The sequence below is a fragment of the Geotrypetes seraphini genome, chromosome 2 (genome assembly GCF_902459505.1).
Source record: "Geotrypetes seraphini chromosome 2, aGeoSer1.1, whole genome shotgun sequence".
NCBI lineage: Eukaryota > Metazoa > Chordata > Amphibia > Gymnophiona > Dermophiidae > Geotrypetes > Geotrypetes seraphini.
Genome location: NC_047085.1, coordinates 319,500,042 through 319,514,603, shown reverse-complemented (window position 1 = coordinate 319,514,603; position 14,562 = coordinate 319,500,042). Strand labels below are relative to the sequence as shown.

At 43.9% G+C, this 14,562-nt stretch overlaps 1 protein-coding gene across 2 annotated transcripts in view; it reads right to left on the bottom strand.

Annotated features, from left to right (window-relative positions):
* The window catches only part of OSBPL10 (oxysterol binding protein like 10), a 365,516-nt gene that overhangs the window by 126,645 nt on the left and 224,309 nt on the right, over positions 1 to 14,562 (bottom strand). For both annotated transcript variants that reach the window (XM_033930110.1, XM_033930109.1), the window contains exon 5: positions 9,984 to 10,191. In XM_033930110.1, coding sequence (XP_033786001.1) covers positions 9,984 to 10,191 — 208 coding nt within the window. The remainder of the gene's footprint in view (positions 1 to 9,983; positions 10,192 to 14,562) is intronic.

Sequence of the window (14,562 nt, the reverse complement as noted above, 5' to 3'; positions counted from 1 at the left end):
GCAGGGGTAGGCAATTTCGGTCCTCGAGAGCTGGAGCCAGGTCAGGTTTTCAGGATATCCACAATGAATATATACGAGATGGATTTGCATGCACTTCCTCCTTGAGATGCAAATCTATCTCATGCATATTTATTGTGGGTATCCTGAAAACCTGACCTGGCTCCGGCTCTCGAGGACCGGAATTGCCTACCCCTGCTCTAGACTCCAGATAAACCAAGCATATGTCTATACTGTGTGAATTTCTAAAACCATGTTGAATGGGTAATAGCAGATTCCATCCATCGCATAATATAGTCTTTTAGCTATGAGGCAACTACAGAATGTATGCTTGCTATTGACCTATAACTAGTGGCTTGAGTTAGGTCTATTCTTTTGGGATGCTTGCAATCAAAAATGTTTCAGCAATAGGCAACGTAACCAAGTTACTTACCTGTAGCAGGTGCTTTCCATAGAGAACAGAATTCTTTCACGTCTCAAATGTGGGTGACATCATGTGATGGCACCTGGCATGGGAAAAAGTTTCTCGACCTTCAGCTAACCTCTCTAAAAGCTTTTTGTGCCTCAGCTACATCTGTGCCATATTTCCTGTGCTGTGCTGTCTGCACAGCCCTTCATCAGTTGCCTTGCAGGTTAGAGAATACAACTCCAGGGGGATATTGGGAGCAAAAATGTTTCTTTATCCAGTAAGCACTGCTATTATACAATATGGCATTTCATTTATATAAAATGCACTGAAATTTCATGCACTCTTTCCTATGTGTAGATATATTTTGATCCTCATTAAGGTGTTCAGCTTCTAATCAGGTTCTTAATTTAGTTTCATTTGCATTCATCAAGCTAAATCCCCTTTTGCAATCAGTACTGGAAGCTTGAACACCCCCCCCCTCCCCTCTCTTTCCCCCCCCCCCCTCCGGCAATCACAATCACTGTGCTATGTAAGATCTGCACATAGTTATAGAATAGCTCAGACACATATCCAGTGGAAACACGTGTATGTGCATTCATACACAGCTATATGCTGCTATTCTAAATATTGGCATGTAAATGTTAGTTCAATATGTAGACAGGAGTTGAATGGAAAATAGTCCAAACCACCAATAACCATTCAATTAATTAGTTACCTAAATCAAAAGGAAGCAAGAGTGATAAAAATTGTAAATGTTAGTGCCTATTTTTACATTGGAGGAAACTAAACTTCCTTAGCCAATGTGGGGCTAGAGGGTAAATCAAAGCTGTGATACATTGAGGCTCATTTTCAAAAAAAGACAGACTTCCGAAAGACAGCATAAACCAGCACTTGGACGTCTTACCGGTCAAAATGTTCACATGGGCATTCTCAAAACAGACTTTCTAGACGTCTTTCTAGTCATTTTGTCTCCAGTGCATCCAAATCTTAAGAGGGCATGCTAGGGGCATGTGTTGGGTGGGCTTAGGACTTGGACGCTCGTCAGGCATAATCAAACCTTCAACATAAGGTCCTGGGCTTTTTTTTTTTTTTAGACGTTTGGAGCTAGACCTGTTTTAAAAGCGTCTAAATACTAAAACGATGTCCAAACTGACCAGATGACCACTAAAGTTTCAAGTTTTCATTAAAATTTGATAATGTCGCTTATCCAACTTCTAAGCGAGATACATACTAAAATATAGGGGGGAGAACGAACACTAAAAAATAAAAATGCCAATAACAATACAATTAATAAAAAGGAGCATTAAACGACTAAGGTAAATGGCGAGACTATTGACAAATTAGACTGGTCTTACACGAGACAAAAGGAAGGTGGGGAAGAAATACAATTCGTATAGGGTAGGAGACATTAAAGGGAAACACGAAAGGATGGGGCATTTAGGCATGACCTCCCCTTACTCACCCAGTGGTCACCGACTCCCTCCCACCACCCACAGATGTGAAAAAAAACTGTACATTCTAGCCTGTATTATTAATGTGTGCTGAAAAGTTCTCAGCCCAAGCAGCTTCAGATGTTAATACAAACATTTGAGCCAAGAGAGCAGAAGGGCATTCTAAGGGTTACTGCGGTGAATTTCACATTAAAAATAAGTCCCAGATACTGATGTCACTATATCTTGCTTCTATTGTATGGTGAGTCCTCCAAAACTTACTGTACCTACATTAAGATGACAACTGCAGGCATAAGGGCTATTGTTGTGGTGTACAGGTGGGTACAGTAAGTTTTTGGTGGGTTTTGGAGGGTTCACCAGACAATATAAGCAAGATGTACTGACATCTGTACCTGAGACTTTTAATGTGAAATTTACTACAGTACTTCTTAGAAGAGCCCCTCTGCTATGCTCATACGCTGAGAGATTGGAGAAACTGGGTCTCTTTTCCCTGGAGAAGAGGAGACTTAGAGGGGATATGATAGAGACTTATAAGATCATGAAGGGCATAGAGAGAGTAGAGAGGGACAGATTCTTCAAACTTTCGAAAAATAAAAGAACAAGAGGCCACTTGGAAAAGTTGAAAGGGGACAGATTCAAAACGAATGCTAGGAAGTTCTTCTTTACCCAACGAGTGGTGGACACCTGGAATGCGCTTCCAGAGGGCGTAATAGGGCAGAGTACAGTACAGGGGTTTAAGAAAGGATTGGACAATTTCCTGCTGGAAAAGGGGATAGAGGTGTATAAATAGAGGATTACTGCACAGGTCCTGGACCTGTTGGGCCGCCGCGTGAGCGGACTGCTGGGCATGATGGACCCCAGGTCTGACCCAGCAGAGGCATTGCTTATGTTCTTATGCTTATGTTCTTATGCTCAGCTGTCTGAACAGTTTGCTAAGAATGCAGGCTGCCTAGACAAAAACTTGCTTTTGTGCATTTTTCTTGTGGATGTCTTTATATTTGAGAATGGCCAAAACAGGGAGACGTACTAAGGACCAAATTGCTACATAGGTTGCTCTCCAAAACAAAGGATAGACGTCTTGCTGTTTTGAGAATAGACATTTTCTCTACTGGATTTCTGGACATCTTTCCCAAAACGTCCAAACTCAGACTTTGATGTCCTATCGAAAAAGCCCTTCATTGTTTCTACAATATTTGCAACAATTGACATTTCCTTTCTCAGATCTGTTCATATTTTTTCAAGAGACGATTTGGAAAAAAATGTTCAACTTACTATTTATCTAAAATAGATCAATGCAATGTGCTATACTTGGGTATATCAAGAAAATCATTAGATAGATTACAGCTTTTGCAGAACACTGCAGTCTGGCTGATTCTTTGTAAATAAAAAATTGACAGTTGCTTTGCTTTTGTATACTTGCACTGGCTGTCAGTCTAAGCGTGTTTCCCTGGAAATAAGACAGTATCTTATATTCATTTTGGGCCCAAAAAAGGCACTAGGTCTTATTTTCGGGGTATGCACATGATCATCTCTACCTTCCTCTCCTTCACCCCAATTCTTCCTCTTTCCTTTCTCTCCCCTACATGTGCAGCATCTTTCCTCCCCTCCCTCCCTCCCATCCCACTGTGCAGCAGAAGTTTGCTCAGCTTCTATCCTTCCCTCCCTCCCATCCCTTGTGCAGCAGAACCCTTGCCCAGCTTCTATTCATCCTTTCCTCCCATCTTTGTGCAGCAGAACCCTTGAACACCTCCCCCCACTGCACAGCCGAACTCCTGCTGACCTTCCATCCTTCCCTTCCCACCAACTGCGAGCGAACCCTACCTTCAACTGAAGCAGCGTTGGGCCGGCAGCACTCTACACATCCTGCTTGGCCTTGTCCCTTGGGGATTTCACACCGCCGCATTACTGATGATGTCATCAGTAACGTGGCAGAGTGAAATCCCCGACGGACAAGGCCAAGCAGCCTGTTTAGAGTGCTGCCGGCCCAACGCTGCTTCAGTTGAAGGTAGGGTTCGCTCGCGGTTGGTGGGGAGGGATGGATGGAGGGTCAGCAGGGATTCAGTTGAATGGTAGGGGGTGCGGTGGTAGGGCGGGAGGACCGGTTTGAAGAGTTGCCAGCGAATCCCAGGACAAGGGCTTATATTAAGACCTACCCCGAAAATGATGCTAGGGCTTATTTTCAGGGTAGGTCTTATTTTCGGGGAAACACGATATGTTGGGTTTTTTTTTCAAAATATTGTACACTTCCTGTCCTTCTTACCTGATCTCTGTTTTACATTTAAGTTCTATGTCTTTCCCCACTTGCTCTACTCATTTTAATAAGATACAGCTGCCATCAATTTCAGCAAATAGGCTGGCAACATCTTGAAATAAATTATTCAGCTCAGTTACCCTTGGCCTCTGGAGCTCCTTACCTAGAAACATAGAAACGTGTTGGCAGATAAAGGCCAAATGGCCCATCCAGTCTGCCCATCCGCAATAACCATTATCTCTTCTTGTCTTTATGACAGGGGTGTCAAACTCAGGCCCGCGGGCCAAATTTGGCCCACAGGGCAATTAGATTTGGCCCGCGATTTGACCCAAGATTTGGCCCTCTGTTCCCTCCCTCCCTCCATCCCAGCTTCCTGGTCTCACCTTCAAAGCAGCCTGCAGAGGATCGCCGGTTGGCTGTAGCAAACCTATCAGGCTGCCGTTGACCTCCGCAGCACGTTCCCTCTGCTGCGGTCCTCTACGTCAGAGGAGGGGCGGGACTGCGGCAGAGGGAATGTGCTGCTGAAGCTGATGGCATCCTGCTAGGTTTGCTACAGCACCTGCGATCCTCTGCAGGCTGCTTTGAAAGTGAGACCAAGAAGTCAGAGGACACTAGAAAGAAGGCGGGTCCTGGTGTAAAGAAGGGGAAAAACATGCAAGGAGGGGTGCGGTGGCGGCTGGCCCTGGTGTAGAAGTACACAGAGGAAGAGAAGGAGGGAGGGAATGAGGGGTCCAAAGAGATGTGCATATGCCAGACTGAGGGTGGGGGCAGGGGAAGAAATAATGGGTCAAAAAACAAAGGAGAGGGAGAGAGATGGTAGACAATGGGATGGAGGGAGGGAAGGAACAGAAAGGGAGAGAAGTTGGACACAAGGAATAGAGTGGAGGGGGAATAGTTGTTGGGAAGAGAAAGGGAGAGATGGTGGACCCTGGGGTTGTGGGGAAGGAGGGAGAGATGCTGGATGAAAGGGTAGTTGAGAAAAGCAGAGATGGTGGATCTGGGGATGGTGGGGGGGGGGGGGGGGGGGGGGGCTCCATCGCTGCAACTGTGGGGATGGAGATGAAAAAAAGGAAAGATGCCAGACCTCCACAGGACAGAGATGGAAGATGGATGGTTAGCAGGGAGAAAGAAGAAAATGACAAATGGGCAGGAGACCCTGGCAAGCGACTTATCAGAAAACAACCAGAGCCTGGGATCAACCTGATTTGAATAATGATCAGACAACAAAAGGTAGAAAAAACAATTTTATTTTCTGTTTTGTGATTTCAATATGTCAGGCTTGAAATGTGTATCCTGCCAGAGCTGGTGTTAGATAGCAAGTGTGAACTAGGACCTAAAAGAGAGAGAGGTAAAGTCTTTTTTATTTATTTTGTTTACATCACAGAGCTGGCGTGGGATTGGAGAGGTTGTAACCCTATACTTCTACTAAGACTAAGGGGTCCTTTTATTAAGATGTGCATTTAGTGCTCACTAAATCGGTTAGCGTACCTTAATAAAAGGACCCCTAAGTATCTTAATACAAAATTTGGCCCTTGACTTAGCCTATGTTTTAGATTTCGGTCCCTTATGTGATTGAATTTGACATCCCTGCTCTATGAGATCCCAAGATCCCAGGCATTCTTGAATTCTTACACAGTCTCTGTCTCCACCACTTCTTTCGGGAAATGGTTCCATGCATCTACCACCCTTTCTGTAAAAAAATATTTCCTTAGATTACTCTGGAGCCTATTATCTTTCAACTTCTTCCTATGCTCTCTCATTCCAGAGATTCCTTTCAATTGAAAGAGACTCAACTCATGCACATTTATGCCACATAGGTATTTAAACATCTCTATCATCTCTCCTACCTTTCCTCTAAAGTATACATATTGAGATCTTTAAGTCTGTTCTCATATGTTTTATTACAAAGACCAAGCACCATTTTAGTAGCCTTCCTCTGGACCAACTCCATCCTTTTTATATCTTTTTGACGATTTGGTCTATAGAATTGTACACAATATTCTAAATAAGGTCTCACCAAAGTCTTATACAGGGACATCAATACCTCCTTTTTCCTACTGGCCATAATTCTCCCTATGCAACCTAGCTTTCACTGACACCTTTTCAACCTGTTTGGCCACCTTAATATCATCAGATACAATCACACCCAAGTCCTGCTCTTCTGTAGTACACATAAGTTCTTCACCCCCTAAACCGTTCCTTTGGGCTTTTGCAGCCCAAAAGCATGATCTTGCATTTCTTAGCATTAAATTTTAGCTGCCAAATTTCAGAGCATTCTTTATGTTGTTCACACCATCCGGGGTGTCTACTCTATTGCAGATTTTCATAATCTGTTGAAAAATATGGCTATTTAAAAAGTACTTTAATTAGATTTTTAGATTATATTTTAAGTATATATTATGATTTTACTTGACATTAGTTTTTTTATTTATTCTTCTCTTGTTATAAACTGCCTAGAGCTATTGGTAGGGACAGACTATAAAAATGTTGTTATTTTTATAATATATATTATTATCCTGTTTGAGTTTTAAGAGCGTCTTCATCATGAACAGAATGGAAGGATAAGTATACAAAAAAAACCTCCATCCAATCCAGTGGCGTGGTAAAGGAGGGGTGGGGGTCAGACTCCTCCAGGCGTCGTCTTGGCAGGAGGTGCCTCTCTTCCTCTCCACCTTCACACGTACCTCTTTAAATGTTCACTGGCATGAGCAGCATCTTCTACTTGCTGCTCATGCTGGCCCTGGCTCCCTTCTGACATCACTTCCTAGTCACGGGACCAGAACGTGATGCCAGAAGGAAGCAAAGGTTGGCGCGAGCAGCAGGTGGAAGATGCTGCTTATGTCGATGGACATTTCAAGAGTGGGGCGCTCAAGTAGCAGGGAAGAGAGGGGGGCATAGCTTGTAGTGTTGCTGGGCGCTACCATCCCAGGTGCCAACCTCCCTTGCTACGTCACTGTTCAAGACTACTTTGTGATGAGTCCCTATCCTGGTTGGAGCGCACAGCTCTGCTTGTCTGCCAGAACATTGCCTTTTCCTGCTAGATATGTGGCTCTGAGGGTCACCCTGTATGAGATGGACCAGTTTCACATCTCCACAATTTCCCAACACAGGAGGTAAGAACCTGTTTCTTTCTGCTTGTTGATGTAGTAACATGGTCTTCACTCCCAGCCCTCGAGAGCCACCAGTTGGTCAGATTTTCAGGATATCCTTAATAATAATACATGAAAAGATCAGCATGTATCCCAGCTCTCAAAGATGGAACTGTGAAGACCAAAGATAGCCACTTGTTTATTTGTACTAGAATAGTTTTGCTGGTTAACCAGTCTTTGAAAGCATAGAGTACTCTATATAAGTTTCTTGCAGCTAGGGATTATCAGCTGAAGTTCCTCCTGAGTAAACTAGAGACCCTGAGTGTGAATTCCATCTACATGAGTTCCCCAGCTTCCTTTTGAGAGTGTAAGTTCTCATCTGTCCCCCTCCACTCACAAATCTCCTAGATGAAATGAAGGGTGGGACAGGGAAAAGGACTTAAGTGTTTCACAGGGCTCTTAATAAGTCATTTTCATAACAGTATCATCAAAGGAGAAGCCCTCTGAAGGAAACTATCACCTTTCCTGTGTAGAAGAGATGTCTGAAGGGAAGCCAAATGATACCTTCTCATCAAGGAAGTCTGCTGGCTCATAACTGACCCCCAGAAATGTACTCGGAGAGGTATGAGTCTACTGGAGAGATCAAGCTCTATGCTCAGCTAGATGTCAAGGTTTTAGTGGGTGCCTAGAATCTGATGTCAATTAACTCCTTAGGGAAGTTTCTTTTCTTGATATAATCTGGACTGACAACATGGCAGTTGGACCCTTCAGGAGCAATGCCTCTGATATCACTGGACCATACTTAGAAGTGCTGAAGATCCTTCTAGTATGTTCTTCATGGCAATGAATTATTATTACATTTACCCAAACAAATCTCTGGTCTGCAAAAAATCCAGTCCATTTGATTTACTACACCAATGCAAACTCTGCACTAGCTTAATCTTTAAAAAAAACTTAAAAAATTGATACAGAGCGTCATTCACATAAACATAGAAACATGACTGCAGATAAAGGCCAAATGGCCCATCTAGTCTGCCCATCCGCAGTAATCATTATCTCTTTCTCTCTCTGAGAGATCCCACAGTCTCTGTCCCCACCACCTCTTCTGGGAAACTGTTCCATGCATCTACCATCCTTTCTGTAAAAAAGTATTTCCTTAGATTAACTTCATTCTATGCCCTCTCATTCCAGAGTTTCCTTTCAAATAAAAGATTCTTGACTTATGCGCATTTACATCGCATAGGTATTTAAACATTTCTATCATATTTCCCATCTCTTGCCTTTCCTCCAAAGTATACAGATTGAGATCTTTAAGTCTGTCTCCATACGCCTTATGATGAAGACCACATACCATTTTAGTAACCTTCTTCTGGAGTCTGGACTCCATCCTTTTAATATTTTTTTGAAGGTGTGGCCTCCAGAATTGTACACAATATTCCAAATGAGGTCTCATAAAAGTCTTGTACAGAGACATCAATACTTCCTTTTTCCTACTGGCCATTCCTCTCCCTATGCAACCTAGCATCTTTCTAGCTTTCGCCGTTACCTTTTCAACTTATTTGGCCACTTTAAGATCATCGCATACAATCACACCCAAGTCACGCTCTTCCGTCGTGCACATAAGTTCTTCACCCCCTAAACTGTACCGTTTCCTCTGGTTTTTGCAGCCCAATAGCATGACCTTGCATTTCTTAGTATTAAATTTTAGCTGCCAAATTTCAGATCATCCTACAAGCTTCGCCAGGTCATTCTTCATGTTATTCACATCATCCGGCGTGTTTACTGTATTGCAGATTTTGGTATCATCCGCAAAGAAGCAAATCTTACCTGATAACCCTTCAGCAATATCATTTATATAAATGTTAAAAAGAACAGGTCCAAGAACAGAACCCTGAGGCACACCACTAGTAACATCCCTTTTCTCAGAGCGTACAGTACAGGGAGTACAGTATGTAAGGAGCTGGAGAGCTTCATGATCAGTCATATCACTTGACACATAGGAGAATTTTGACTGCTTTATCTATTTATTGGAGGGGGTGTTGGTAATTCCTCCTTTCTCCTTTTATTTTCCAGCATAACTGGAACCAGGGCTGGTATTCTGGCACCTTGAGCCTTCATTTGCAACTACTTGTAAATCTTCTCTTTAATAGACACTCCCCTTGCACCATTACTAATTCAGTCACTGCAATAACGGTTCTGAGGTTCTGTAAAATGCTGGGTTAAAAACAGAGTGGATGGAAGATGGTAAAGTGCAAAGCTGCTAGATCTATCTACTGTTGAATTCTTGCATACCTAGGCCCATGCTATGTGCGTAAATCCTGTTTTAAGAAAGAGCTAGTAAACCTGCAAATTACATTCACTGGGCTGTACTGACCCCCTTACTCAGATGCTGAGTGCATAATGCATGTCTGTACTCGCCAGCACCTGCTGTGAAGAAACCTTGGGCAATACATTAGTGAAACGTTACATCAAGCCACTTCCTCTTTCCTTCACACTATTACTGGAATGCATTTTGTAGCTGTGATATCTATTACTCATTCTGTTTGGACCTCAGAAAAGGAATATTAGGTTTCTAAAGGTAGCCAAGAAACGCATTTAATCAAATACAAAGGTGTTACCGCAAATTATATTTGCTTTTGACCATCAAATGGACTATCTCCGCCACCACATTATTTAATTAGGAGAAGGGATGTAAGCAAAATCATTAATACTGTCAATCACATTTCTGATGCTAGTAAATGTATGAATCTTGCCACGGTTAACAGAAAAGTCTGGTTTGTTCTTACCTGTAGACGGTGGTTTATTCTGTTGACCCACTTGGGATATACTCTGCTGCAGTAAATTCAGGCATTCTCCAAGGCAGCTCAGTGTAGCAGCAGAGGTAGCTTTCAAGAGCAGCAAGTCCTGGTCCAAGGCAGAAAGGGGACCTGAAGGAGGCAGCGATTCAATAGCTTGCACAAGATTCTTCTGCTGTCCTTCCACTTTGGTCATGACCTGAAGGAAAAGAAGTGTTGCACTGAGACAGTGTTCTAGAGCAGTGTTTTTCAACCTTTTTACACCTATGGACCGGCAGAAATAAAAGAATTATTCTGTGGACCAGCATCGGTCCATGGACCGGCGGTTGAAGAACACTGGGCTAAGTCGTGGGCCAGACCTCACCCATCTCTACCCCAAACCCCGCCCCCTTAATAGTACTAATTGCACCTTGCACGTCCCGTGCCTCATCTGGAAGCCTTCCCTCTGACATTGCAACGTCAGAGAGAAGGCTTCCGGTTCAGGCGCAGGATGCGCGTAGGAGCCACTGCCCGTGGCTTTTTGCACTGAATCAGTTAGGACGAGGGAGCTGCCTCGAAGATATCACCACATCGATCGCACCGTGGACCGGCGGTTGAAGAACACTGTTTTGGGCCTGATGCACGTGCTGGCCCTGTGGACCGGCAGGAAATTTCTGTGGACCGGCACTGGTCCATGGACCGGTGGTTGAAGAACACTGTTCTAGAAAGCACATAGAAAAAGGTTACACTTCCCCCCTCCCTATTCGTGATTTAGATTATTTGCGGGGGGGGGGGAGGTTTCCCCAGGCTCTCCCCCTGAGAATCGCTCGTTGGCATCGAAAAAAACGGCCCCAGGAATTGGATCGGAGTGAGGAGGGAGGAGATTGGAGGCGGGTGATCATAGGTGGAGGGGGCGATCAGAGATGGGGGAGGCGAGCAGCTGCCCCAGGAGCAAGGACCTTACCTGGTAGTCTAGTGGTGATGCGGAGCAGGAGCGATCTTCCTACACTCCTGTCCCGTGCAGAGCCGTGCTGTGAGTTGGAGAGCGATCCTTGAGCATGCGCAGACCATCATCCTTGATTGTAGATGGTCTGTGCATGTTCTGGTCTTTCGTGCCCGTCAGAGTTTTTCTTTTTTTACTTACCACTGTTTACTTTACTGTGTTTTTTTTACTTTGCGAGCCCATCCCCGTTTTAAACCCACAGGTTAAAACTACAGGCTCGCACTGCGGGGAAGGGCAGTAGAGTCGGGGCAGAGAGCAGGGTTTTAGCACAAGCGACTGGTCTTCACCAGTCGCTGGTTTTTTTATCGGCCAGCCAGTCGGTGTGCCAGTTTAGTGAATCGCGTCCTTCCTGCTTTGCACGCCGATTCCCCTCATTTGCATGCACGGATCAGGATTGGATCGGTACACAGGTTAGTGAATCGGGTCGGAGGGAAATCGGGTCGCAAAGGGCTCGCAAACCACTCGGTACACGATCAGTTTGCTTAGTGAATCTAACCCTTATAGAGTCAATCTAACCCTGGGGGAGTCAAACAATGTTGTTAGAACATTTACTCAATCACAGAAAGGGATATCTGGGGAAAGTAAAACGAAATGGTATTATTCAAGGAGAAAAACCTTAGGTCCTGCTAAGGTATGCTAGAGGTGACACCTACAGGCTGTACTAAAACACTATACTTTTACTTAGCTACGACATGTTTATTTATTTATAGACTGCTCCTCATTAAACATCAACGTGGTTTACAACAATTAGGGAATTTGAAAAGAACTACGTCAAAATAAAAGAGAAAAGGACAGGAAAGAGGGAGGAAGGGTAGTTCTTCGAAGTAGCTATAAAGGACCACCAGAAAATCCATTTACAAACCAGTAATCTCAACTATCCAGACCGAATGCATGGTAAACATTATGCTGCTCAATTTGCAGATTCAAAACGATTCACTGATTCACATCAATCGATTCGAATCGATTCACTTTCTAAACAAATTGGACTCACCGATTCAGCGAGTCCTGAGCAAGTCTCCAAAAGCAAAGCAGCAGTAGCTGGCAGGAAGAGACAGCACTCGGAACAGGCTGCTCCTGGCCTACCCTGCTGGGGCCGTCCCTCTGCCACATCATTGGCGATGTGGCAGAGGGAAGCCCTGGCAGGGCAGGCCAAAAGCAGCCTGTTCTGAGCACTGCCTCTTCTTGCAAGCCACTGCTGCTGTTTTGGGAGGCCCGTATATCAGATCACATGGCAGGGGAGGGGGGATCAGTCGGGAAGTGCTGCACAGGGGGATAGGAGGGATGGAAAGCCATTTCATAGGTGGATGGGAGGGATGGAAAGCTGCTGCACAGGGGTGGAGAGAGTGATGGAAAGCCACTTCATAGGGGGATGGGAGGAAGGGATGGAAAGCTACTGCATAGGGGAGGAGAGAGGAAGAATTGCTGGAAATGGGGTGGAGGAGAGATCTTGCATATTGTGGAGGAGAGGGAGACATGTATGGAGAAGAGGGAGGGAAAAATGTTAGACATAGGGTGGAGGTCAGGGAGAGATGGTGCATGGGGAGAGAGAAAGAAATATTGCACATGATAATGGAGGGAGGGAAGGATGGAAGAGATGCTGCATGGAGCAGAATAGAGAGCTTTGACCCAGGGCACAAGGCAGGGAGAGAGAGAAAGAAAGAAATAAGAGAAATGGGAGGCAGTGGGAAAGAGATGTTGGATATGACAATGGAAGGAAAGGTACAGAGATGAAAGATGGATAGTGAGCATGGAGAAAGAAGAAAACCAGGAGACCCTGGCGAGCAAGCTAACAGAAGACAAACAGAAACCAGAGACTGGGACCAATGTGATTTGAATAATAAAATGACCAGACAACAAAAGGTAGAAAAAATAATTTTATTTTCTATTTTGTGATTACAATATGTCAGATTTGAAATGTGTAACCTGCTAGAATTGATGTTAGTCAGAGAACATGAGCTAGGACCTAACAGATAGAGGAAAAGTCTCTTTTGTTTATTTTGTTTACATCACAGCACCAGTGTGGTGTTGGAGAGGGCAAAGTTGGGAGGGGTGGATGAAGAGGCCACAAAATAAACCCGCCAGGATGTTTGAATAAAAAACCCACCTGAATGAGCGGGAAAAGTGAATCAAATCGAAAAATCAATTCAATGGGCCAAATTGAATTGAATTGAAAATATTTTCTCTGAATCAGGCAGCACTAGCAAACAGATGAGACTTTAGTGCACAATACCTCAGATAAGAAAGCTCAGAATTAAGTTAAGTGGGAAGTGAATTCCACAGGAAGAGGGCATTAGTGGAAAAAGCAAAGGGACATGTGGAAAGAAGTCTAATCAAATGCATTGAAAGGGTGGATAACTGCTGGAAAGTTGCAGAGTGAAGACAAACCAGAATGCATTGTTTTGATTGCTGGGGTGAGTAATTTAAAGTCTACAGTATAAGGAATTTGATTGGGAGCCAGTGGTGGTCTTTTAGGAGAGGGGTGAAGGCCAAAACTCTGTACAGGGGTTCAAGAAGGGTTTGGATAGGTTCCTGGAGGATAAAGGGATAGAGGGGTACAGATAGAACTTGAGGTAGGTTATAAAAGTGGTCAGAAACCACTTCACAGGTCGCAGACCTGATGGGCCGCCGCGGGAGCGGACCGCTGGGCGAGATGGACCTCGGTCTGACCCAGTGGAGGCAACTTCTTATGTTCTTATGTTCTTATGGGTCATGTGGTCATAATGGCATGCATGTGTAAGTAACCTGATGGATATATTTTGCATTGTCTGAAGCTTTTTGAGAATGGATAGAAGAGCAGCATAAAGTATGTTACAATAATCTAATTTAGAAGAGACTACTGTAGGGAATACAGAAGCATTGCATAGGAAGATTGATCAAGGTATGGGGGGATTTGTCCGTATTATGTGAAACAAATAAAAACAAGATTTAGAAACTGCTAAAATTTGTTGATAAACCATGAGGACACTATCGATATGAACTCTAAGATATTTCTTGGGATTGACTAGCTTAATAGGAATGGTTCACAAGGAAGAGACTGTAAGTGGGGTAGATGAGGTACCTGTAACCCAGAGAGCTAGAGTTTTTGATGAATTAAGAACCAGACGATTTTGTCCAGACAGGATTGCAAAATAGTTAAGTTAGGGCTTGTAGAATCTTGGGAAGAAAGTAAGAGAATATTGTCTGCAAATATGTAACACCTAATTTGTGATTTCTGGATTAGTAGTGCAAGAGGGCTTAGAAAGATATTAAACAGTAGAGGGGATAAGACTGAAACTTGGGGGATCTCACATGCGAGGGAAAAGTGAGTTGAAATTGATGATGGAAGTGAAACTGAAAATGATCTATTAGAAAGAAAAGAAAAAACCAACGTAGAACCATCCAAGAGATCCCTAAGGAGGTCAGTTGTGAGAGAAGGAATTAATGGCTGATTAAATCAAAAGCAGAAGAGAGATCATGGGAAATCAGAAGGGTAGCTTTGCCTTGATTAAAGGAGGGGACTGAGCCAATCAAGACCTTAGGCCCCTCCTAGAACGCACTGGGAAGGATAAGGCCTGCCATTTTGGAGTGGCAGGCCTGCAAGCATGAGGG